The sequence below is a fragment of the Drosophila melanogaster genome, chromosome 2L (genome assembly GCF_000001215.4).
Source record: "Drosophila melanogaster chromosome 2L".
NCBI classification, from domain to species: Eukaryota; Metazoa; Arthropoda; class Insecta; order Diptera; family Drosophilidae; genus Drosophila; species Drosophila melanogaster.
The window spans coordinates 13,721,152-13,745,447 of NT_033779.5; the positions used below are offsets into that span (position 1 = coordinate 13,721,152).

Here is a 24,296-nt window from a genome sequence, read left to right on the forward strand (position 1 = left end):
TTCCATTTCAGACTCGGAGCACCATCACCATCGCCACTGGATTTCAGGAGCGGGGAGGAACCAGGAAGAGCGACGACTGCACATATGCAAACATGACAAGATAAGGCCACAACATCAGCTTTCACTGAGCCTTTAGCTTACTTCCTCTGGCGAAGGAGGACCCATGTAAATATTAATTAAGTTTTGGCTTTTGTTGCATTAGGCTTCGGTTTTTGCAGCAAGCCCTGAGGCAGCCAGTTAAAGGGCTCCCAGGTGCCGGCATCTATCATTGTATTAGCTGCAGCATTCGGTGGTTAGTTCGTTAGTTGTCCTTTGTACTGCGTCGTCGTCTTGGCTTAATCAAGTTAGCCGTACATGGCCTTTGTGTGTACCGGACCATTTAATTAGTTCAAAGAGTCGTGTTTGATTTGACACTAATTCGGTGTATACTTCATTCAATGGACAATATTTGCCCAAATGTGAGCTCATCGCATCGAAGTAAGCTGCTTGCAGTCCATTAATTTTCATTTGATCAGAGATCTCGTTTTCAATTGCAGGCTAAAATCGTAATGGTCCCGAAAATTTATCTCAGCTGGGAAATTAAATTTTGTACAATTTGTAAAACTTTTCCAAATGGTGTCGCCAACTGCCGCGAACCGAGCACAGCCAAACTTTTACCATTTCCATTATAAGTTTTACTTGATGCACCCACCGCAAGCCCAACCAACCGCCCACCCACAGAAGGAGCAACCTCAATCCCAGCTTATGCGTTTATTTAATTTCGCTCCAACATTACGCATACGCCCGAGTGTTCACTGAGCTTCTATAATTGCCGCGTAATTGCCGAGAAGAATATCTGTCAGCTACAACGACAACTTTAAACTGTGAGTGTTGCTGCACTGAACCAATCGATGAGGGAAGTTTAACAAAACCTTAAAAATTTCAAAATTACATACGTTTCATAAAAACTCTTCGATAGTATTGGGAGCCCTCAGATTATTCATAAGGTCCGACATTAAAAAATAACACGACCATTTGTTTGTTTTCTATTTACGTAACTCGAATTGATAAAACATATTTATATTTTTCATTTTGACGACTTTTGAAGTACGATCGTGTAATTTAAGACAGTGAAGCAACATGACCATCATTCCAAAACAAAGGACGTGGAAAACGGGCAGCCAGTTGCGCTTTTGTGTTGTGTTACCAAAATGAATTTAGATGTGGAGGATACAAGCAGGATGTGGTGACCCATCATTGGCTTAAATAATCTCTTCGCCAAATATTACCTCATTCACACCGTCGACGAAGATCATGACCAGTCCGAGGATGGGGCGCAGATTCTCCGGCATGTGGGTGTTTTCGCCGCCCAGAACAACCACGCACGGTTTGCCAATGACCAGACCGGGCACCAATCGGGTGACATACCGACTCATGAGATGTTGGTTCTCGCGGCGATCGTCCAACGTCATCAGACCTTCGGGCCAGCGATCCTCGTGGCAACGTTCAACCAGCATATTGAGCATATGCATCGGACAGCCGCTTTCACGCAAAACGTCGCGCACCATCAGGTGCATGGGATTGTCCGGCGTGGAGATCAGACTGCCCCACGTATGGATGTTGGCCAGAGGGAGTCCATGGCCCCACTGCATCAGTGAGAAGCGGTCCAGTTGTTCGCCAATGTTGCGCAGCATGGGATTGGTCGATCGCAGTGCTGCGATATAGTACTGGAACAGCTCCATCTCTCGGCGCTGGCTGGAGCTCTGCTCCTCCATATCGGATTGCTTCTGCTTCAGATCGGAAACCTCCTTCGCCAGTTTCTCCACCAGCTCGCGCAGTTCGAACACACAGTTGTGGCGCGACATCTCGTCCTTGGGTACCTTTAGCGGGAATATTATAGCTATCTTAAGCAGTTCAAGTTATTCCCAGAATGTTCACCTTCATTCCGCACCCCTTGCTGCACTCGACAACCACCTTGGGATTATGCTCGCAGGCGGCGACATGGGTCCGGAACTCCTCGAGGGCCAGCATTTGGGCACAACCGCTTTGCGAGAAGGTGCACTTGATCTTTAGGCGGGATAGCATGTTGCGCATTAGGCGCGAAACGGGCACCAGATGTGAGGTCAGTAGCCCGGAGCGGTCCACCGGGCAAATCTGTTTCTGGATCATCCACTTGTCGATGCAGGCGCGACAGAAGGCGTGCTCGCATTCCGATGACTGGACCGGCTCCTCCAGGACATCTGTGCAAATTGGACAGATGAGCTCCTCGTCAACGTGGCCCACAATGCAGTTTAGATCAAAGCCCATGACGAAATGGTTTGATTTCTATACCGAAGTTTATGTCGCTGGAGAATCTGAGATGTTATTTTTTTTTGGCATGGAGCCACTCTCATCCACTTACCACTGAGTTCGATATGTACTTATACCTATATCCGAAACTCGATTTTTACAATATTTCGATCAAAAAGTTAGTTTTTACGTCGGCGCTGAGTTGTGTCCGAGCTGGCATCTGATTAAAAGCCAACTATGTGTATAGTTATGCATAGTTATATAAATAGTATATATAGTTTATTTTTGTAAATAAAAATCCTTTTCTTAAGCTAAGAAATACTAGGCCTTTCGATCATCTGTTATGCAAACAGCTCTCATTGAGCCTTCTACCATTTAGGACACTTCAATTTCAATTCAAGCGCAACTGAAACCAGCCAAACAACCAACAGAACACTGGGAGTCATCCATCCAAGTGGGCCAAGAGCAAGTGGGGTGGGGGCGAATGGGTCTGAGAAAACGTTTTCTTGAGGCACTTGCATATAGTGCGGTCGTAAAACCCTTTGCATATTTATAGTCCCAACTGCTGCGGAAGTTATGCAAATTGGAAAACTTATGGTACGACAACCCGGAATAATGCCAAACGTCCAGCCAACCTTCGGCGACCACGTTTTAACTTAGCCTGCACAGAGAAGCGATGCGAAGCGAAGCGAGGAGTTGAATTTTATTTATAAAGTGAAATTTTAACAAATTAACAGCAAATGCTGGGACATGGGCAAACAAATAAACTTTCCATCTTCAGCTCCACAATGGCCGAATTTCGAACAAACACTCATCAGACGACACACAGGCATGATTGTGACAACATATTGCCATGTCAAAATATTTACACTATATCAACTGCTCTATGCAAACTCGAATGTATATACATACGTGTGTATAATAGAATGGGCATTGTGTGACTGGAAATTCGGTTTTTAATTTCACTTGGAAGCGTCATTCGCTTGGATATTAAATTTCATGTTTTGCCTAAGAATGACATTTGCTTTTGTGTGCCTTTTTGTGCATTTTGTTTGTGACAACTTTACTGCATCGAATCCTTTTCGTTGGATTGCAATTTCAGTCTAGTGCTACCAAATGCTTATCTCCGAATGCAACTGTCAGTCTGACATTTTAGTTTACTTTAAATTCCTGCTCAAGCCTTTTCAGTTTGCCATAATATTCAAGACTCATTCTTTCATTTCGTTTTTATCTTGAAAAACAGTAATCGAAATGCTTGAATTGATGAGTTGAATAAATCACAATTGATATGCGATTCCCCACTCCGGCTGGTGTGAAATATTCTTTAATAAATCGCATTTTGTGCAAAATAATTAAGTCCGTGTGGGGTGTGGTGTTCGTTTTATCAATCCATTGGCTTTGCGACGTTCAATAGCAATATTTCACATTTCTGAGCTGATGGAGCGCATTAGAAAATAATCAACAATTTTCATTTGACTTGGCTCCGATAAAACCCATCATCCAGCAAACACAAAACGAACCACTCAAGCAGGAAAATTTAATAAGTTTGTACGTAAGCATATACACAGCTCGCCACAAAAATGTTTTTCCAACTGATCTGACCGCATTTGTGAAAATCAGCATTGATGATTCGAAGGCTCCTAGAGGATGCACACACTCTGATGAAAGATTTGGATAATAGCTTATGATGTTTTATATATTATAGAAGTGCCTTTTTTTTTGTTAATAAAATATATATGTACATTTGAGTGCTGTTTTTTTTAAGTGCAAGAAGATCATGTTTGGTTTTTCCGAGTGTATTTATGTACGAAACCCAACTAATAAGGTTAGCAACGTGTAAACAGTCATTACGTGAGTGGCTCTGTGTTAGCATGTAACGAGCCACAAATGCTTGCCACACAATGTTTATTTGCATTTATATTTGCTGTTCTTGCGCCGTTGTCATTTCATTGCAACATCAGTACGTGCCTCATTGTCCCCAAGTCCTTAGCATCCTGATGCCACATTCCCTCTACTCTGCAGATAGATAATCATTAATGACGGACTCGAAGTAGCATTCTGCTCACATGTTTCCCGCTTCGCCTTAAGTTCCAAAATTGTTGATTGGCAGTGTAATTATGTTCTAAACATATTTACCTTATTCTTGAAGTATAATTTATTGGATGAGTTAGGTTATATGAATTGTAAGTAGGTAAATCAATTATACTAATCACTAAAGATGGGGCGTTGAGAAGAGGTGAAGCTGCAAAGCGGCTTAAATATACGTTATCCACTGAAGAATTTTGATAAATTTTCACCTCTACACTAGCAGTCATGTTAACCCTGACTCCCTGACTTCTTGCCCTGGACATTAGGATCCATTTCTGGAGCAACAAGCAAATTGCCATCCGTGTTTCGACCGCCGAAAGATACAAAAAATTACCATGAATTACCGTAATTCAGCTCGTGGTGCCCCAAAGCCATGTCCATTACATGGAAATGGGACATGTCACAGGACATCGTCGCCGGCAGGACAACCCAAGTGCGTTGCTTCAAATCTCCTGGTCCTTCTATGGTCAAGCGGTCACGTTCGCATCGTATGACCGGAACGTGCAATTTTTCCTGCTGGACGAAGGAGGTGGCGGATTTTCCGGGGGAGGAGGAAGCGCAATAAGCACAAGTTTTATGCAATAAAATTAGCCCACACTCAGCACGCGCAGGACACGCAGGATGCTTCAGTGGCTGATAAGATAATTTTATTTGGATGTTATTGCATAAAGTCATGTGAGGAGCGGAAATGAGTGGAACTAAAGTAAAGCGACTACGTGCACCGGAATTCCGGATGAGATGGGGTAGAAACTTGGCTGGGCAAATTAATAACGTAGTTTGAAAATGGTTGGGTGAAAGCAAAGGGAAAAGTGAATAAATAAGTTTCTTTTTAATTTAACTAAACAGAGTTTTGTACGGCATGTGTTGAAATTTATTGTAATAGTTATAGTAATGCAGAAATGTAGATAAATATCTAAATATAATCTATATCTCCCCCACTGGACTTTCGTTTCTTTCGCACTCTTACCTAAATCTCATTGCCATCATCATTATTCCAGGCCCAAGGAATTAGGGCACAAATTAGGCAAAAAAGCCGAAAACATCGTGGACTTGGCTCTGACTTCATTGCTCGCTCAAGCGTTACTAAATCGCTTATACAAGCCTGCCAATGGCAATGGCCTTTTCACTTGTGAAGAACTTCATAGAGCCCAACTTATAAACATTATATTTACAATTAAATGTAAATTAAAGAGCTAGAATAAAGGACATTGCTTATTACTAAAGAAGTCCTTTAAGGCTTGCTTGCTACCTTAATAGCATTAATGCCTTCTCGGTCTTGACATTTTTAATATAATTATTCACATATTCGTTTGGAAATATACTTTTAAATCATTTAAAAAATGTATGTAAATTTTTGAACTGTTAATAATATAAAAATATAATAATTAGGCCATTAAAATATCCTATGAAAATATTTATAAATAATTTTACAATGATTTTATACACAAAAGAGCATCTAAGCCACAATCATAATGCTTCAAAATGTTGGCTGCGAACGTTTTGCCGGAATTTAACAACTGACCGCACACACAAAAATATTTTTTTGCCACACCCGAGGCGACAACAAAAATGCGGAACGATGGAGCCCGTGGAGCACCAACCACAACATGGGGCACGTTGGCGGAGAGAGGAAACGATGGCGAAGGCGAGGTAAAGGCCTCGAGTGCCGCAAGAGCACTTAATACTAATTAGCTTTGCGCCTACGCCGTGACCTACGACCTGGGCGCTGGAACGGCATTTCCGGAAACGGAAACGAGTCTGGGGAGCAGATAGAGGGCATTGGCAATCTGTGGCGCGCTTAAGTGGCCGCCGCACGCAGGAACACGGTAATATTTGGAGGCTTTTGGGGCGTGGAGGCGGGTTAACAGCTTGAGGGCGTCATTTTTATGAGCTAATTAAGTTGTTAGACTTGATGAAAAACTCATTTCGTCGCAGGTCCATATCTAATTTGCATTAATTACGACCTGGCGACAACAAAATGCAAGAAATGCGAACCAAATTATTGGGGTTATTTTTACGGCACAAATCAAACCAGTTTTAGCCAGGAAACATTCCTACTTGAAAACTAACCATATAATTGGCTGGCAATTTGCGTTTATTGGCAAGTGCAGAAATAAATAATGACAATTGAAACGAGCAACTTTCTGACCGGATTCCTACTTCGGACTTTTGCGTGCAACACTTGCAACAATTCGAGTCACTTTTGCCCGCACTGCGAAGCTCAAATTTGCACATAGTTTATAATTTTCTTAACAACTTTGCTGCATTCAGCCAATTGAAATGAGAGTACACAACTTTTTAATGGCCAACGGCTCGAGGAACTTGGCCAACACACTTTCCAGTTGGCCTGGCCAAAAAACTTTTCGAATTATTGGCGAATGGCTAAGCGCTTTCTGTGGGTGAACTGTCCTGGAATGTCTGCGACATTATTTCGCAGCCCTTTTCAGTCAAGGTCACTGCAATCAGACTTCCGAATTAATCGGAAAAGTTTTCGGCTCAACCAAAAAACTTGAAGCCCAATAAATATTAAGTGGTCAAAGTCTTAAAAGTTTCATGAAACACGAAATATACAACAAAACATTCTATGCAGCTAAGTGCAATCATGTTGTTTTAAGCCTTTATTTATATTTTAACTACCACATTTAAAATGTCCATGAAATCAGTGGTATTTATTATTTTCGAAACCAGTGCCACAATCCATTTAATGGACTTCTAAACCTCAATGGCCCACTCTATTAAAACACAGCCATTCCAAATCAAGCCCGATTTTTCCATGCCAAAATTGAAGCCCAAAAAAACCGAAATCAGGCCAAATTAAGTGCTCCCTGGGGTCCAATCAGCTGGAGCTCTCCAACTGTTGGACATTTTGATGTATAGTCATCAAAATTGCGGCCTGTCGCCCAAAAGCACAGCAAGTCATCACAATAAATGCCAATTTATTTTCGCTCTTTTTGAGTTTCTTTTTTTATACAACACAAGCAAAAAAGGACTCGGCATCGGCAGGCAAATCGAACAATGATTAATCATTGCTTCGAAGGACATAATTATTTCGTCAGTTTGCTAATAAAATCGTTGACGGAAAAGAAACTCGCCCGCGGCCATAATGATTATGTAATGAATATGTTGGTCTCGAAAACTTTTGCAAAAGTTCTCTGCGGCGGAGGAGGGTAGCAAAAGTGTTACCTTATTGGACGCTGGTGTCGCCTTCGTGATAAATTATGTTAATAACGTTGAGTAGGCAACTTGGTTGAAAGTTGAAAGAGCTGCGAAAGTTTTTCCTCGCTCATCCTTCGTCAGGAATCAGGCCACGTTCCACTGCCGCACTTATTATTATATTATTATGCTGCTGCCCCGTTCGACCGTTTTTCGACCATAATATTGTGTGCATATCATATTGAGTGGGTCGCCCTAAGTAGTTGGCCACATCCCCCCTCCGCCCCAACCCCCTTGACAGGATACTTTATTAATTCACTTAGCAAAGTGTAATCCTATCACGTCAATAAGATTATGGTTTCCAGAATCTTTAATATTTTTCCTCCCGCTTGTAGCAGACACATGCGGCACTTGTTGTTGCTGTTTATGGAAATCAGAACCCTCGACTTGGCTTTAGCTTTGGCTTTTTCGCAGTTGGCAGTTGGCGCCATGCATAACAATGACTTACTTCTTACTTCTGGCCAGGGAATCGACGAAGTCCTTCCGCTCGACAAAGTCGTCCTTATCGACAAACGTGAAGTTGGCCGGGCGCTTTTAATATGTGGCAACGTTTATTCTTATTTAACTAGATTGTGTTGTGGGCGCCTTTGTTGGCACTTTGGATTTCGGTGTTTGCTTTTATGATTATTAAAATGTTACACATGTTTGCCATTCTCGATGGTTGCTGGACGTCTGTCAACAGATATGCAGATGAAAAAATTGCCCTAATAAAATAGAGAACAATATATTTAGGAAGTACTAGATTGATATATGAGCATAGAATCATTAAATACCATATAAATAAAGCTTGTACTATTTGACAATTTTATGCAATATGTTGCCTGATGGCAAACATGCTCACTTATTGTGATGGGGAAAACATAATCGGTCCGGAGATCTGCCGAGATTTTGTCGAACAAATTGTTAGCAATCCGCTGGCTTCTCAAGACGACGACGTACTCCCTATTGGAGAATCGTTAAGACAACAATGCCAGTACATGGAGCAGAAACCAAAAGCAATTACGCAGTCTTGTTGACCAGAAACGTTGACTAGAAAAACACAAAAGCAGCCAAGGACGAGATAGGATACGGCAGGAGTTGGAGGAGTTGGATGTGGGTGCACAGAGAGCAAAAACATGTACATGTCCGGTGCAATAAACATTCATTACGAATGGGCCAAAGTGCCACAAACAGAGAAGGATACGGACACCAAGTCCAAGTCCACAAGTAGTGGGTGTGGGTGGCTTCCAAGGACCTTAGTTCTTATTATGGCCCAGCTGCCATTCGAAAGCAGACGGCCGGGAAATCAAAGCAGGATTCGTACACACACACGCACACACATGCGCAGCGGCACATCCTGTAGGGAAGGACATGTTGCAGAGAAATACGTTACGCCGGAATTGAACAATAAAATAAATGATATTTGCCCAAGTAGCTGGGCTCCGTTTTTAAATTCAATAAAATTTTATGAAAATGCTGCGATTAAGTTGTATATGCGTGAACTGGCACATATGTGTTAAAGGATCAGGGGCATAAAAAGGGTCAAGACATGTCGGAATGAGATTGACTTTTATGACAACGGTCCGTGATCGAAGCGAAAAACTATATAATCAGCAACCGGAATGCAACAGCTGCTGCAACAATCCGAGAAAAACGGCATCAATTTTTCCGCTTCACCCTTCGCTTTAGCCAACCCACTCGAAAAACTCAGCGAATGGAACAAGGCGTGCTGGAAAAATTGCTGCTCATTTAAATTCGCACAAAACAAAAAAAGGTGAAAGTGAAAACAAATAAATTTGGATCATAAATTTCACTTGTTTATAATTGGCAGATTGGTTCGCTCGCGCATTCCATTTTAATTTGCCATTTGAACAAAATGATGATTACATTGCGTTCTGAAAGTGAGTTTAATGAAAATGCTGTGAAACAGGAAAGCAATATGTTTTTAGACTTAAATTTTAATTTAGGGTCATAGTGCATATTTGCATACGTTTGTAAGCTTTACTTTCATTTTATTATTTATCCCACTCAAACTCAAGACTAGATTTATATTTTAGTGCAACTGTGCCAATATTATTTTTAACATTGCTGCTGTTCTTGTGTATGCTCAACGGTAAGGTTTCTTTATTCGGAATTTTAATTAAAAATATTTTTATTTATCGTATTTATTTGTGTTTCTTCGCTTCGCTTCCAATTGAGGATCCGCTTTTTTCCACTTTTTTTTTTAGCCGCAGCGAAACGCGCGTGACAAATGCGTGGCCATAACTTTCTGGGTTGGCAGCCATGGCGTATGTGTGACATTTATTACAGCATTTTAAAGGTGCTGCCTTCGGGGCATCGCTAATAAATTAGCTGGCATTTGGAGAGCTGCGCAAATTGGCAGCGCCACACTTATGTGTGTACGCATGCGGAGGGGATTCGAATGATGTCGAATAAATCATATATTTCAAATTAAAAGTCGTATACCTTTGGGCATTTATCAAATTTACCACAACGCAAGGCATTGGCAATTAAATTAAATTATCGTTTCTAATTATAAGAAAAATAAAGGAGTATATCTTTATGGCGCTGGATTATTGCCGTTTATTTATTATTTAATTTGTTTTATATTATTTAGTTATAACATTTATTCAAACTGTCCCTTAAAGTCGTTAAAATCGTTAAAATTAAAGCATATGCAATTGGAATGGCCAGCTGACGTAAACATTACTCATACACGCATTACTCACACACACACACAACGATAAATGAGTCCTTGTGCCGGAGTTTCATCAGTTTCCGGCGGAGTGCGAGTGCAAATGAAGCTCATGCGGCTCACTTAAAATGCCTCGCAGCGTAAATTACGCGTATAAAATGAACATTAGATTCATATTTTTATACCTCAGCCTGTATGTGTGGTTGTTTGGATGTTTGTGTGTCTGCGTGTGTGGGTGAGAGGTGCACACACAAGAGGGCATAAATAAAAGGCAGAAACTCCTCGCATAAACACACATCCTTCCCGTGAATGCCAACAGCAGAGTCGCAAAAAAGGTTTTCTACCAAATAACCTGCAGCTATTTAAAGCACAAACAGACGCCCACTCACACTCCCATAAAGCAGCTCTCACACACACAGATGCCTACGAGCTTATTTCCATTACAAATGAGTTTATTATGCGCTCAAGTCACAAAGTCATTGCGACTTAAAAGGATTTGCATGTGATTAGCAGTACGAAGTGTAAACAAAACTCGAGTGCCAAAAGACAAAAACAACATAGGGAGTTTTACGAATGAGTGCGATAATAAGAAACGACAGTTTGATACTCATTATTTCGCATTTGAAGCAAAATGATTTTAATATATTGTAGAAGAAGTTATAAACGTATGCCAGAGTTTACAACACATTTTCATAGTTTTAAAAATTTGCCATGTGTTTAATATTACTACTATTAATACTTCCATTAGGTATGCACCTATTAAATGAAAATAAGTATATGTTAATCCAATTACATTTTCTTTTCTATTTTTTATGATTTTCATGAGTTAGACATGTGTTGGTCGTTATAGGTGATACATCCTTGAAATACAGGATGTTTAGGTCGAAAGCCAAGACGATTTGTAAGCACTTGCCAAGTACATGTTACACGTGTGTCTGTGATCAAACGTACGCATGTATGTATGTATGGCGTATTTGTGAAATTGCCGGAAGCTAAAAAGAGCGCCGCATAAAAACAATGAACACATCATAATCATAAATTTTGTGGCCTAATTTCAGGGGCCAGTGAATTAGAGACGAAATGCGCTGGATGTCTTCATTTTTCGATGCATTAAATGGCCAGCAGAGAGCGCTCTGGCCTTGGCCCCTCCATTTCTAATTTTCTTTTTCTTTTGGAATGTTCTATCCATTTCGATGACAGCGAATGGAGAGAGATGAAAATTTGAAGATGGGTACAAGGTCTTTGCGCCTCGATTACCTTGCATAATGGGCGACGTCTTCTTTTGCATAAGCGCCGAGAATTTGCACAAGCGACGATGGCAAATAGAAAAGCACTTATTCGCCATTTTGGACGGGGGTAGTAAGATGGGGCGGTTGGGGCTGTTGGGGCTGTCAAGGCTGTGTAATTGAAGCCGACTTGAAAGTGTTGCCCAGGCTTAGTGACGAAAGAAAAAGTGCAGAGGCGCTGGCCGGGCAAAAGAAAATATCGATTATCTGGCGACAGGAAAGGCTTCGCTTTGGCTGAATAAAATATGCACTTCTTTTTCGCCATGTTTTCAATCACATTTTGAAGCAGCACAAATACTTAGGTATTATCTATACATAATATATACCTTCCATCTAGCATGTTTGCCAACCGAATTATAATGACGTCAAATGGAAGCAATGACTTGCAATCGCCTAACCCAACCCCAAAAAAAAAAAAAATAGGGAAAAGCCGGCAAGTCAGGAGTGAAAGACCAAGAAAATTATGCCAGGCGAAGCATGAATGGGACGATATAACGACTCGAGCCGAGTCCATTGAAATGGAAGATGGAAGGCACAAACGACCAGACTCTAAGTTTAGCTAAAAGCCAGATAAATAAATAAACACAGCAATGTATGTATAGAAAAAAGAGATTTGGGAAATTTTGTGCTTTTGAATAAATAAATCGCAGAGCAAATAAAGGTGAATGGCAAACAGAGAGCAGACAACAATGAGCCATGATGCCGCCCAAGTACGCATAAGTGCGCTGCTGCTGCTGCTTCTGCTGCAGGATTCCAGCATTCTCCACTCGACTCGACTGCCAAGTACTTGGCCAAGTTTAAGCTGCGCACACCCACACACACACGGACGACACTTGTTTGCTTTAAAACTGGCTAAAAAAAGAAGTGGGCCAGACCGTTGGGTGCGGGGAGGTGGATCCTGGGGGCCAGGAGCTGGCAGCACCAGCTCGTCAGCCAAATTAAGGATGTACAGCACGTGTGCTTAGCCCGCTGGCTATTAAGCGACACTCCGGAACGGGAGGGGGGGGGGGAGTAAACTGTGCATAAAACTCAATCAAGTCGAGACAACAACCAGCACACATCAATGGCCTTTACATACTTGTCCGCCCTGCACTCGAAAAAATAATCCACCAACTCAATTGAAAAAATTGAAAAAAAGTTATCTATCAAAATAAGAAATAAGAAATAAGGACTTTTCTTCATTTCTTTCCATGTTCTGAATATAGCGAAATAAACCAATACATAATAATGAACTTAATTATTATTAATTATATTGAAAGTATAGACAATAGATTTGCACAATTTTGTGTTAAATATATCTTAGTGCTTTCCAATACGACAAGTGTAGTTTTCCCGAAGTGTTCCTGCCATTGTCCCTGCAGGCATGTCAGGCTCTAATGCAAACTCTGACACGCTCCCAAGCCCCCAAGCTGCACACGGCAGCTCCTGGCGAAGATCCTGGTGTGGGAACCAGCGGGCATGACTGTGGCACAACCCAGAATCCAATGTTTTGGCAACAAGGCACCAGAAAAAGGCCAAGCAACTCCCCCATATTTTTGGCCTTTTGCTGCTCGGGGCCATTGTGAGTTACCCGGAGAAAGTCAAATAACTTAGGCAAATCCGGAAAGGCCAAAAGAGTTTTGTCTCAGCTCCGCTGTCAGGATGTGGCCCCCAGCTAGTGAATCCACGTCTTAGAGGAGACTCGAGACTGCCATACGGGGATCTGCGATCGAAAAAAGCCATGTTCTGATGTTCTTCTTTGATAAATTTTAATTGTTAGTGTGGTAAAAAAAAAGGCAACCATGTACCGAAAACCTATGTAGATCTAACATATACCTATGATTTGGATAAATTCCAAAGGAAGAAGTATTACATATATTTGGGTTATTTTATTTCTTTCATACTTAATGGATCTATCTTTATATCTGTTTAAGCATTCTCCACTTATTTGCAAATGATGAACGGCTTCCGCTTTTACTTTCAGAATATGGTTGAGCTTTAAAAAAAATGTATGAAACAAATATATGATAAGAGCTGAACGCTTTACGACTGAAGCCCTTGTCCACTTAGACTATTCCCTTCACTGCATCCATGACCATGAAATTTCCAGAGATGGCTTCTCCCTGGACGAAGACAATGCAGTTAATCGGAGGAGGAAGAGCAGGATTCGGGATATCCAATGCCAGTCGTAGGGACATGTGAGCCCTCTTTTGTTGGCTGAAATTGAAAATCCTTTGTTCACCCACTAAGCGCTTTTTAATTAGATTTCAAGCACGCCTGAATAGGTGTCCTGCGAATCGGACACAAGGATCTCCCCGTAGATGCATTGCTCATGCTCATGCCTGTCGTTCAGCCTTTAATCAGATTAAAGTTTCTGGAGCGTTTTTTTAACAACTGCTTCTTAGGCCAAATAAAAATCAACAATTGTAAATCATTTGAACAAATGTCGACCACGTGATTTCCGGCGGCACGTGCTTCAGCTCCAAGGCGCCCCATCTTCCGGTTCCGCCAACAGCTGCCGAAGCAGAAATTATTGGCAAAGCGTTTAAGCGCAATAAATATGTTTGATTGCTGGCAAGTTGCCCAAAAAGATGTATATCTAAAGATAAATATATACGTAAAGCTGGACGGGAATCGCTGGCTTCCGGCATCCTGCGATCCTTTTTCACCCACACCAGCAGCTCCGAACTCAGAGCAAATTTGTAATTCATTTAAACGCGCAACTAAACCGCTTCAAGCTGTTTGCTCTGCACTTTTTAATAGTCGCAGATTGTACTCCATACTGAGATCACTGTGACAAATGTAATGTATTTTGCAAAATAAATATATAGGTATTCAAAAAAAAAATGTTCTTCATTTATCTTTATACGTAGTACATATTATATGTAAAAAAATCTTCGTTTTCTTTAATACATTTTTCAAAAATTAATATTCAGTTTAAATAAAGGGGCATGGCATTCTTTTTTTTTGCAGTGCAGTTTCAGGAAGCTGCACGGACGGAACTCCGCTGAATTATCCAGCCAGCCAAAGGGGCCACGAGCATTGCTCGACTAAATCAAACGAAAGCGCAGCTAAAACGCTTTTGTGCAATTCGATTATTTACGTTTATTCTTTTTTTAAATGATATTTCCAGTCTGGCCAGTGGGTTCGGTGGCACGAGGAGCAAGAAACCAATTATTTGCCAACGGAGCGGAGTAGCTGTTAGCCAGCCGGAGGGCAAGCAATTTGTAAGGAAATGAAGCGCAAGCAGGGGAACCGGAAAATGTGCTGCAGTTGAAAGGCGAAAGGGTAAACAAAAGATCAAATTAATAGCCGCACAGCATCGATATCGAAACCGGGTTGATTGGTGGGGGGCAAATACAGCTGTGTGTGTTGCAACATCTTGCAGTGGGCAAACATTGAAACAGGTGCCATGGCTTTGGAGCTCCAGCGGATCGGATGGGCATAGGTATAAAAAACCGGAGGTGACACCTCGAAAGCATCACAACCACTTCCGGCCTTCCACAAGCAACAGTTCGACTGCAACCAACGATATGTCAGCCAAATATACACTGATCTTTGCCCTGGCGGCTCTCTGCTGTCTGGTGTTCTCCACCGAGGCGGCGGCCCAGCGCAGCCGAGTTCTCAGCTCTCGCCGTGGCTCCGAGCTGGTCGAGAAGACGTCGGACAACAAGGAAGACTCCGAGCTGGCCGCCCAGGAGCAAGACCTGGAGCGCCAGGAGCAGGAGGAGCAGAATGACAGACTGGAGGGACGCAGCGATGATGTTGCCGAGGGCAGCGACAACAAAGAGGACAAGGAGACCGCCACCAACAACAAGGACACCATCGTGAAGCCCAACAAGGATGACGCCCGTGCCCGCCGCATCGTTCGTGCCGGTCGTCGTCGTGGTGGACGCCGCGGTGGTCGCCGTGGAGGTCGTCGTAGTGCACGCAAATCCGTGCGCCGTGGCGGACGACGAGGTGGACGCAGGCGCGGTGGACGACGTGGTCGTGGCGGTGCTCGCCGTCGCACCTCCGTGAAGAGGCGTTCCGGCAAGGGCAACAAGGCCTAAGAAGTTCCCCTCACAGATATAAGACTAACTGCCCGATCCACCGATTCGATACACACACAAATAAATTATGATTCTAACGAAATCACTCTAAATTGATTTTTTCCTTATTTATAAATTGTTATATTTAAGTATAAGTATTTTCTAAACCTAAAATTTAGACCCATCCCTTATTTTCTCTATTGACATTCATCTAAATGAAAATACTTTTGACCCATAACTTTCTGTCATAACGTTTTGCATGAATTAGTTTTTAAGGAACTTCTTCTTATAATGATATATGTACTTTCTTTAATATCAATCAACTGACTACAGCTGCCGTAGATAGTTAGTTTTAAATCGGCCTGTTTTAAAGAAGCACAGTCTAATTTTAAACAAGTCTAATGCCCTTTTCGTTAACAAATGTGTAATAATAGACATGATTAAGTTTAATATGCAGGTTTTTAAGCTTTAAAGTAGTACTTAATATGTACTCCATTACAGAAAAATCATTGTTAAAGAGCCTGTAGAAGTGCCGGCAAACTTTCAACAGCTTCTGGTTAAACATTTGCAAAGCGCAGGGCAGTGTCGGCCTGATTCGCATTCTTTGCGACGTCCCGTCGTCCTTTCGTACCATCGTCCTTTGGTCCTTTGGTCGTGTGCCATCCCTGCAGCGACGTGACATGTGACAAGAAGTTGCCGCGATGTTGCTGCAACAGCTGCTGTCGCCTGGCGGCTGAAATCCTTGGTCCTTCCTGCTCGTGCGAGCACCCGAAAAATGATGAATGTGCCAATGTTGCTGGGCTGTTGCCACATCCTCTTGGTCTTGGTCTTGGTCCTGGCCGTGCCCCTCATACACTCTGCCAAACTTCCTTGGCTTTGTGCTGCAGTCGTGGCGAAAGTTTTGCGGCCGCCGTCAAGTTTGTATCCATTCCGAGACTATTAGACACCATTTGGTGCAACATGAGCTGCCCGTACCCGCGGCGGTACTTGGCGGCAGTGTTAACTCCAGCTGGAACACCGCCAGTCCATCAAGACAGAAGTTTGTCCAAGTGTAGGACTGCAGCCGATCTCTGAAAACGTCAAATGAAGCCCACAAATAGTTTGCGGCCTGCAGGAAATTAAACTCATATATGAATGGAGTGCATCGGCCAGTGCCATGCTGCACATCCCACATGATGGGACCCTCATAATGTCATCATCATCATCCTCCAGGATTTGGAATTCGGGTAACACAGATAATGAGCCATGTATGTTACGGCATTGGTTTTTGGTTATCGTTTAATTAAGGCAGCCCCATGCGAAATGTGCATTGTGAAATGTTTGGAAGTTTGTAATTTCCTCTGCAGCTGCAACATGTGTCCATATTCATTGGCATTCACTAAGCGACACCGAGATGTAGACAAAAAGTTTGGCCTTTGTCTGGGTTGATTCAGCCAACAATAGGCGGCCATTGTTTGGCTTTTAGCAGCAACAAAAGCCAAAGAGCCAAACAATTTAGATAGGACAATAAGCCAACGGAAATTAAATTGGCTGCTCTAGTTTACATAGTAGTTCTCGCCCATCATCTCGAACAAGAAAGCAAAGAAAGCTGTTTTGAAACGAACTTAAATTAAACTTTCAAACGAATGATATATGTACAAACGGTGAGAGTCGGAATGAAAGCATAATTATTATTACTCATCCATACACCGGTCTCATTTATAATCTGCCTGTGTTTGATAAGCTTAGAACTGGCAAAATTAATTTAAATTGGAATTTACTCTGAGAAAATTTAAAGTAGTGGCTTTAATTTCCAATTGAGCTCTTAGATTATACCTTCATTCATTTGCACTTCATCTCAAAACCAATGTACAATGCTAAAAAAAAAATACACAAAACAACAGCTTGAAACTTGGTATTTCTTGTTCAATGCAATTGAAACCGCCGAAAAAGAAACTGAGAATATTATTCAATAATTTTAATATTCCACAATGGTTCTCAGCTCGATTGCCTTCCTTGAATGGGACTTAATACAAATCCGCTGAACAAGATGAAAACAAAAATCTGTTATTCAGATTGACTTGGCACAAAAGCCGACCTCGGCCAAAAAGCTTGTACATATATATGTATGTATTCAGTTTTTCCTTGCTATATTAAATACTTTTTCGAGCCCACTGTTACTTTCGGTGCGGGACAACAAGAATAACGAGCAAATTTTCGCAGCGAGGGGGCAGAAATATGGAAAATCACTTGCCGATTTTCAATTGAGCGGCGGAAATGTAACGGAAATAAATTTACATAAATACAATATGGTGCGTGCTTCCCGGCGCCATTTTATTTGCACAACACATACGCAGCTCTATACATATGTGTGTGTGAATGGAAATGCACACACACACACGCACACACCCATGAAACATATTTGCACCAAAGTGCGTATTGATTTGCGGCATATGCGTGTGAAATGCTTTCCTCGTTTCGATACAAAAAATGTGAATTTAAAATGGCCGCTCCATCTTCGTGTGCCCACTTTGTTTAATGCCAGCAAATATTTTCAGCACTTCGTGACCAAAATTTCGTAGCGCACTATCTCGAGTGTAAATAGTGCACACACCTGCCTTAACTGCCATTCGAATGGCGTCAGGTAGATCCTTAGTTTTTCCTTTTTTTTTTATTTTCTTAACGTATTTTTTTTTAGCCATTTTTGGCGGCATGCACCTGGCATTATTTGCATAAGATAAAAGATGAAAAACAGAACTGAGTTAAGGCGCCCGTCCTTCAAGTGCTTACCAGCCAAAAAGCGTCGTCCTAAATGTGTTTTCCATAAGAGCCAAGCAAATCCCAGAGTTCTCCGAAAAGAAATGGCGGCGATGGCGAACCTGATAAAGACAACACATATTGAAGGGGTCCTGCCACACAAAAAGAACGAAGGACGAAGGACCTGGGCTTGGAATGGGGCCTCTGTCGCCATTTTGTAGCATTTGCAACTTATATGCATATGTGGTCGAGGAGCAGACGACTCTTGCCCGGAGAACAAGAAAACGAGCAAAACTTCAGACCGCCAACGTGCTCTGAAATTACATTTTCCCTACACGAATATTTCCCACGACCAACTGCACGAAAATGCACCAGATTTTTTCGCTGTTCCCACATTCTACACTTACCCTCTTCATTCAGAAATCGGCATTCTTCTGAACAGTGGTTGAAACTCCTTTTGAAAACATTCGGATCTTTTCCGGAATTTTCAAAGTTTAGCAATACAATAGTTATATTTAAGACTATATAATGAGTATGTAACATTATCGATAATATAGTAATTATTTTTCATTATGCAACTCAATGTGGTTTCAAATATGGTAAGATATTCAACATTTATCAAGAGTTCCTAAAGCTGTTCAAAGCTTATTCAAATATATTATTATTATTATACGTTGTTAGTATAAAATTCGTAAGAATAAAATTATCTCAGATAGCACACTGTACCGTCTTAGTTTGACTGGCATGGAAATCGGTGTTACCACTCGTAAGTTTGCCGTATTTTACAAATGCATTTGACATAAATTTTAAAAGGCTTAAGTGCCGAAGTGCCTGCCCTTGGCGAGGCGAGGCGAGCCTTGGTTCCCTCGATAAGACGGGCAGAGCGGTCCTTTGAATCCCAGTTGGGTGAAGACATAAAATAGAGCAATTACGGCAAAGATCATAAATTATGCAAAGCCCGGCAACAAGTGCGCGATAAGTCCGGAAACCGAGCCTGCGAAGTAAAATATGTGTGAATGCGGATGAAAGTTTGTCTGACAATCATCACTCACTCGCAGGCACTCACCACTCATCGCGAATTGAAATCACTCCAAAAGCGTCTTCCACATACTACAATATATATACAGCACTATATATATATATATGGGAAAAAACCGGGAAAAGCAAGCCAGAGACACTCTAAGAACTGAGAGCACGTCGTTTATCAACTGGCGGTGGAAAATGCATTCCGGCACTGCAAGTTGCCAGCTGTATTCACACTCACATTCACATTCACATTCAGATTCAGATTCAGACTTGGATTCAGCCACCTCCGCCAGTTGACAGTGGCAGTGACATGCAAATCGGGTTTATCCTTCTGCCCAGGCATTAAGTGTGTGCGATTTTCTTTCAACAAGACAATTTAACAGAAAAACTCATGCTCGACAGCTTGGCAATGCGAGTGTATGGATGCCAAAAGGGCGCCATTGCAATTGCAGTTATGAATAAATACAGATAGCAGTTTGAGCCTTACACACTCGCCGCCATCTAAGTGCCACCCTCAGGTTTTCCACCCATTTTTTAGCGTTTTCTAGGCCTTCAAAGCGGCCAACTCCACCCACTCCACCCACACATTGGCGTGTGGTGAGGCGTGTTATCGTCGGATTTGCATGCTTGCACAAGCCATAAATGTCAATTGGCATGGCAGGCGGAATTTCGAGGAGCCAAGTGGCTGCGAAAGCACATAAGTGCCCCAGCTGGTGTCATAATTACAGATGACTATCAACCTAATAAAGCGTTAAGAAAATCCACTTAAAGGAGTAAATAAAAATAGTACTCGAATTACTGAGGGAATTATCTTGCAGCTGTAATCTACTTTCTAAATACTTACTAACGATTAGCAACTTAATAAAGATAAGTAGCAAGATATAAAACGTTTGACCCCTGGTAAATCTCTTCAGCTTTAACTCCAAATTGAACCTAGTATTTCGATTCTTAACCCATCAGATCGTAAGTTTGTAGTTATCACACAAACAGGGAGCTTCAGAAAGTATGGGGCCTTGCCCCTTCCAAGGAAGCCAGCAGAATGAACTGATTTAAATGCTAAAGTGAACGATTATCATTTCGATTTTGTATAAATAGCACATGAATTATTCATTGCCACTTACTTATGCGCCATCAAAGTGACTTAGGGGCTGCTGGAGCTGCTTATATTCACCCCCTCCTGCCCAAACCAACGGACGCCTTTGAGATGACAATATGATGATGATGCCGGGGCTTATTGAACCCAAAGACGAGGGAATACAATATTTGTCGCCCACATTAACACCAGCCGTCGTTTAGATATCATAGTTTGATAAAGTCAACTTTTCGAATTAAAGTAATTTCCTGTTGTTGCTGAACTTGTACCCACAGCACACCATACACACACACATATAGTCGAGCTGGAGTGGGGAAAAGTTGTCACAATTGTTATTCCAACAGATGTAGCATTGCGTCAGAGGGAGACAGATAACACACAAATTACTGTCGATTTCATTTTACGCCTTGAGCAGGAAAACTTTACTCCACCGAATCCTTCGCTGAATAGGAGCCGCGATGGAGTTGCGTCTACGGCGGCATCCTTGTCCTGAAATTCGATAAGGCGACAGACACGACAGCGCTAAAACCTGGAAGCAATTTGTGCATAAACGTTCACAACGATAAAATTCGCAGTTTTGTTTATTTTTCTGACAGATTCCAAGGAGCACGGAGCCATCGAGGATGTTGCCGTCGGCAATGAAAAGCTTTGAAATCCTGTTCTCGGTTTGTTCAAGGATGTTTCTGCCGGTGAGCTGGAATTAGTTTTTGATTTGTTCCCGTCTCGGTTTTTTTTTTTTTGTCTTGGTCAGGTGATTGCTCGGAATATTAAGAAGGCAGCATCGATTTTAAGCTCATGCCAACTGAATTTTGATATGAAAGTGAGTCTTTAAAGAAAAATAAAATATATATGTTTGCTTATTATTAGTGAATTTGCAAGTAGTTAAGATTTCACCTATACGCACAATTTGAATTACTTAGTTTAACTGACATTAGATATAGATATTTCAATGTTAGTTAGTCCCAAATGCGATATAATCACACCGAAACAATCATTAGCCAACTTATAGCCAACGGCCACACCCCCAATCGGCTGACATTGTGCCCAAACACATAATGGTAAATCAATAGGGAGAAACAAAAACATTCAATCAAATCTCTGGCTTTTTATCCACGTGCCGGCAACGTAAATTAAATTCGAATTGAGGGCCACAAAGTGGGTGGGGAAAATGGTTAGCCTGGATGCCAAACATACCACAATGCCAGGCTAAAACGTCAATCACACTGGCAATCAAAGTGGCAACAGAGTGGGGCTGAAAAATTGCAACAAATCCGGAAGCTATTCGCATGTCAGCTAGAAATTATAATTGATGCGATACTAATACGAAACCCATTTTACAGCCGCAACACATTCGCTCCCAACTGATGACGATTGATGCGATGCAGTCGCGGAAAAAGGCTTGGTAACTGGCGTAACTGGCGCATGATGGGAATGATGGCGATGATGGGAATGATGAGGGGATCCTTGGAACTGGAACTGCCACCCATAAGACTCGCACTGATGGCGTATGTCATTAATGTCGCCAATGATGTTGCTGACAAACACACTCATGCCACACCCACACAGCGGCAAACATTGGCTACAAATGGTACGCAATTGTCATCCGAGCGTAGGGTCCTTCGCATGGCCATGGCTTTTTGCCGAATGCTCCTGTATCCGGGTTCCTGGGTCCACTCTGCGGGTCCTGGTAATTAGATGAGTGTGCCATAAATCATTTTCTAAATCATTTGTTGCTGCTGCCTCGCAATTGCAACTGCTGCTGATGGCCCTGATAGTCGTCTGTCCGACTGCTCACTTTTTCCATCCAATTCCTTTCGGTTGGACAGCCTGAAAGAGACAGGAACAATCACAAACAGCCAGTTGAGCAATTGGACTAAGGCTAAAAAAAATCAGCGAATGAACAAGGGGATCTTAAACAAACTGGATAACCTCTAAATATTCTGCTTAACAACATAATATATAAGTAATATATAAGTATAAAGGGTTTATTAGGTACATATTTTTTATATTGAAAAAGGGATCTTTCTTAAAATATGGGCCAAGTAAATATGTTTCTTTAGAGCTGATATAATTAAATTATATCTTAGTTATCTTAAGTATGGAGCTATTTCTATTAAAGGTCAACTTCAAATCAATGAAACTAAATTGCCACCAAAGATATTAATCGCAGCAGTTGATCAGGTCATTGTCCCTTCCTTAAACGCTTTCAATTGTTGGCCATTAACGGTGGGCTTCTTGGCCAAGCCACAGCGGCCTACGACAAACATGTTACTCATTATGCAAGTCACAGTCACAGGAACCGGGGGAATACATGGTACACTATGTGGCTGAAGGACTTTATCGGGGTTGGGTGTATTGGTGGAAACACAAGATGACCAGGGGGCACAGTGTCTACAATCTAAAACGCATATTACTCGTACAATGAGCCACGCCCACCGGCAACTAACAAGGCAAACAAGCCGGCCAACGGGGAAGGACACACAAACAAACAAACTGGCCAAAGGGTAACGAGGGCAAGGGGGCAAGGGGAGAGGAGAAGCCTGGGGATAACACAGGGATAACGCGAAGGGGGTCGAAATGGCAATAGCTGCTAATTGTGTAGAACAACGAAGAAAATTGCAGGGAAAACAAAATGTACGATCCATGGGATTGTCGAGGGGAGAGCGCATTGGGCGTGGTCGGGCGAAAGTTTAACTATAAAATACTGCGACACATCCAACAGATACCAACTATGTACTAACTACTAAGCCAGCTGACCAGCAAGGAATAAAGGAGTCAACAGTGTCAACAGTGGCGCACGAGAATGGGGATAAAAGAAAAGGGGTTCCCCAGTTTTCAAGGCTAAATCCTCAAGAAAAACATACAAATTTACAGGAAAAACATGCCATCATTTGTAAAATTACCTATAAATACTCATTATCTCCTGCCTAATGTTACTATATCCTTAAAATTGCACGCCACTGTCCTGTGAAACTGAAAAGTGGTCAAGTTTATGGCAAATGCACTTTAAGTGCTAAAAGTCGAAGCTGCATAGTTGCATTGACGCCGACATTAATCGACTTACCAAGTGCAGGGAGTGCATCTGAATGGCTTGTCCTTAAGATGTCCCAGATGGGGCGAATGGCCAATGAAATGGCGAACTGCGGCCACTTTTCATGTTAATTAAGATGCGACAAATACACATAGATAGATATCGGGTGTGAAGAGATCTGGGGATTCGGCTTATGCAGATTTATGGCCGCCAACGAGCCCAAAGGGCCCAACACAACTGCTCGAACAGCAAAACTTTTGCGACATTTTGGCTATTGTGTCCGTCTAGCAAGGACATAATTAATAGTTGGCTAAAAGGTGAGATAGTCGCACAAAGGCCGCACACATAAATGTGGCAAATGTTTTGTGAGCTACTCGATGTGATGCTGCTGCTGCTGCCTCAATGAAAAGTTACCCAGATAACATAATTATATTTCAGTTTTAATTGTAATTTATGTCCTGGCCAAGCGCATGATTTATTGGCCGTATGGGTTTTTGCACCTAAAGAGTTAAATTTATTGAATTTCGGCTACCCAGGGCTACCAAGTTTGTTCTTACCTTAAATAAGCTGCAAAATATATATAAAAGGGACTCTTAATACAATTATGTTTTAAATTAAGTTATCGAAAGGCTTTCATATTTGCCATTTGCTTGAGCGTTGCTGCACTTTATTTAGCCAGCATTGAAATTAATATAAATATGGGTTTCATTTTCTTTATTACACATTTACACAATTCATTAATTATTAAAAATAAAAACTTGTTTAATCTATTAGCCGCGCTTTCGCCTCATTTCGAAATAAAAAAAAGAAATAAAAAACATTTAATTAGCGAAATTAACACAGTTTGAAGAGCAACAAAAGCCATTTCTTT

The 24,296-nt window shown here is 41.8% G+C and overlaps 2 protein-coding genes across 4 annotated transcripts; one reads left to right on the forward strand and one right to left on the reverse strand.

The window, feature by feature from the left end:
• Nucleotides 1–1,009: 1,009 nt before the first annotated feature.
• CG9014 (uncharacterized protein) lies at nucleotides 1,010–2,491 on the reverse strand. 2 transcript variants are annotated; one of them, NM_135824.3, is made up of 3 exons: nucleotides 2,381–2,491; nucleotides 1,918–2,324; nucleotides 1,010–1,859 (listed from the first exon to the last, which is right to left on the reverse strand). In NM_135824.3, exons 2-3 carry the CDS (start codon nucleotides 2,284–2,286, stop codon nucleotides 1,242–1,244), a joined length of 987 nt encoding a protein of 328 aa, NP_609668.2. In that variant the 5' UTR covers nucleotides 2,287–2,324; nucleotides 2,381–2,491; the 3' UTR covers nucleotides 1,010–1,241. The 2 variants fall into 2 exon arrangements, with proteins under 2 accessions (NP_609668.2, NP_001285905.1); NM_001298976.1 differs by having other exon boundaries at nucleotides 1,918–2,333.
• A 12,495-nt stretch (nucleotides 2,492–14,986) lies between these two features.
• Nucleotides 14,987–15,879, forward strand: nur (nemuri). 2 transcript variants are annotated; one of them, NM_001298977.1, is made up of 1 exon: nucleotides 14,987–15,879. In NM_001298977.1, exon 1 carries the CDS (start codon nucleotides 15,042–15,044, stop codon nucleotides 15,558–15,560), a length of 519 nt encoding a protein of 172 aa, NP_001285906.1. In that variant the 5' UTR covers nucleotides 14,987–15,041; the 3' UTR covers nucleotides 15,561–15,879. The 2 variants fall into 2 exon arrangements, with proteins under 2 accessions (NP_001285906.1, NP_723832.1); NM_165053.2 differs by having other exon boundaries at nucleotides 14,987–15,639.
• The last annotated feature ends 8,417 nt before the right edge of the window (nucleotides 15,880–24,296 follow it).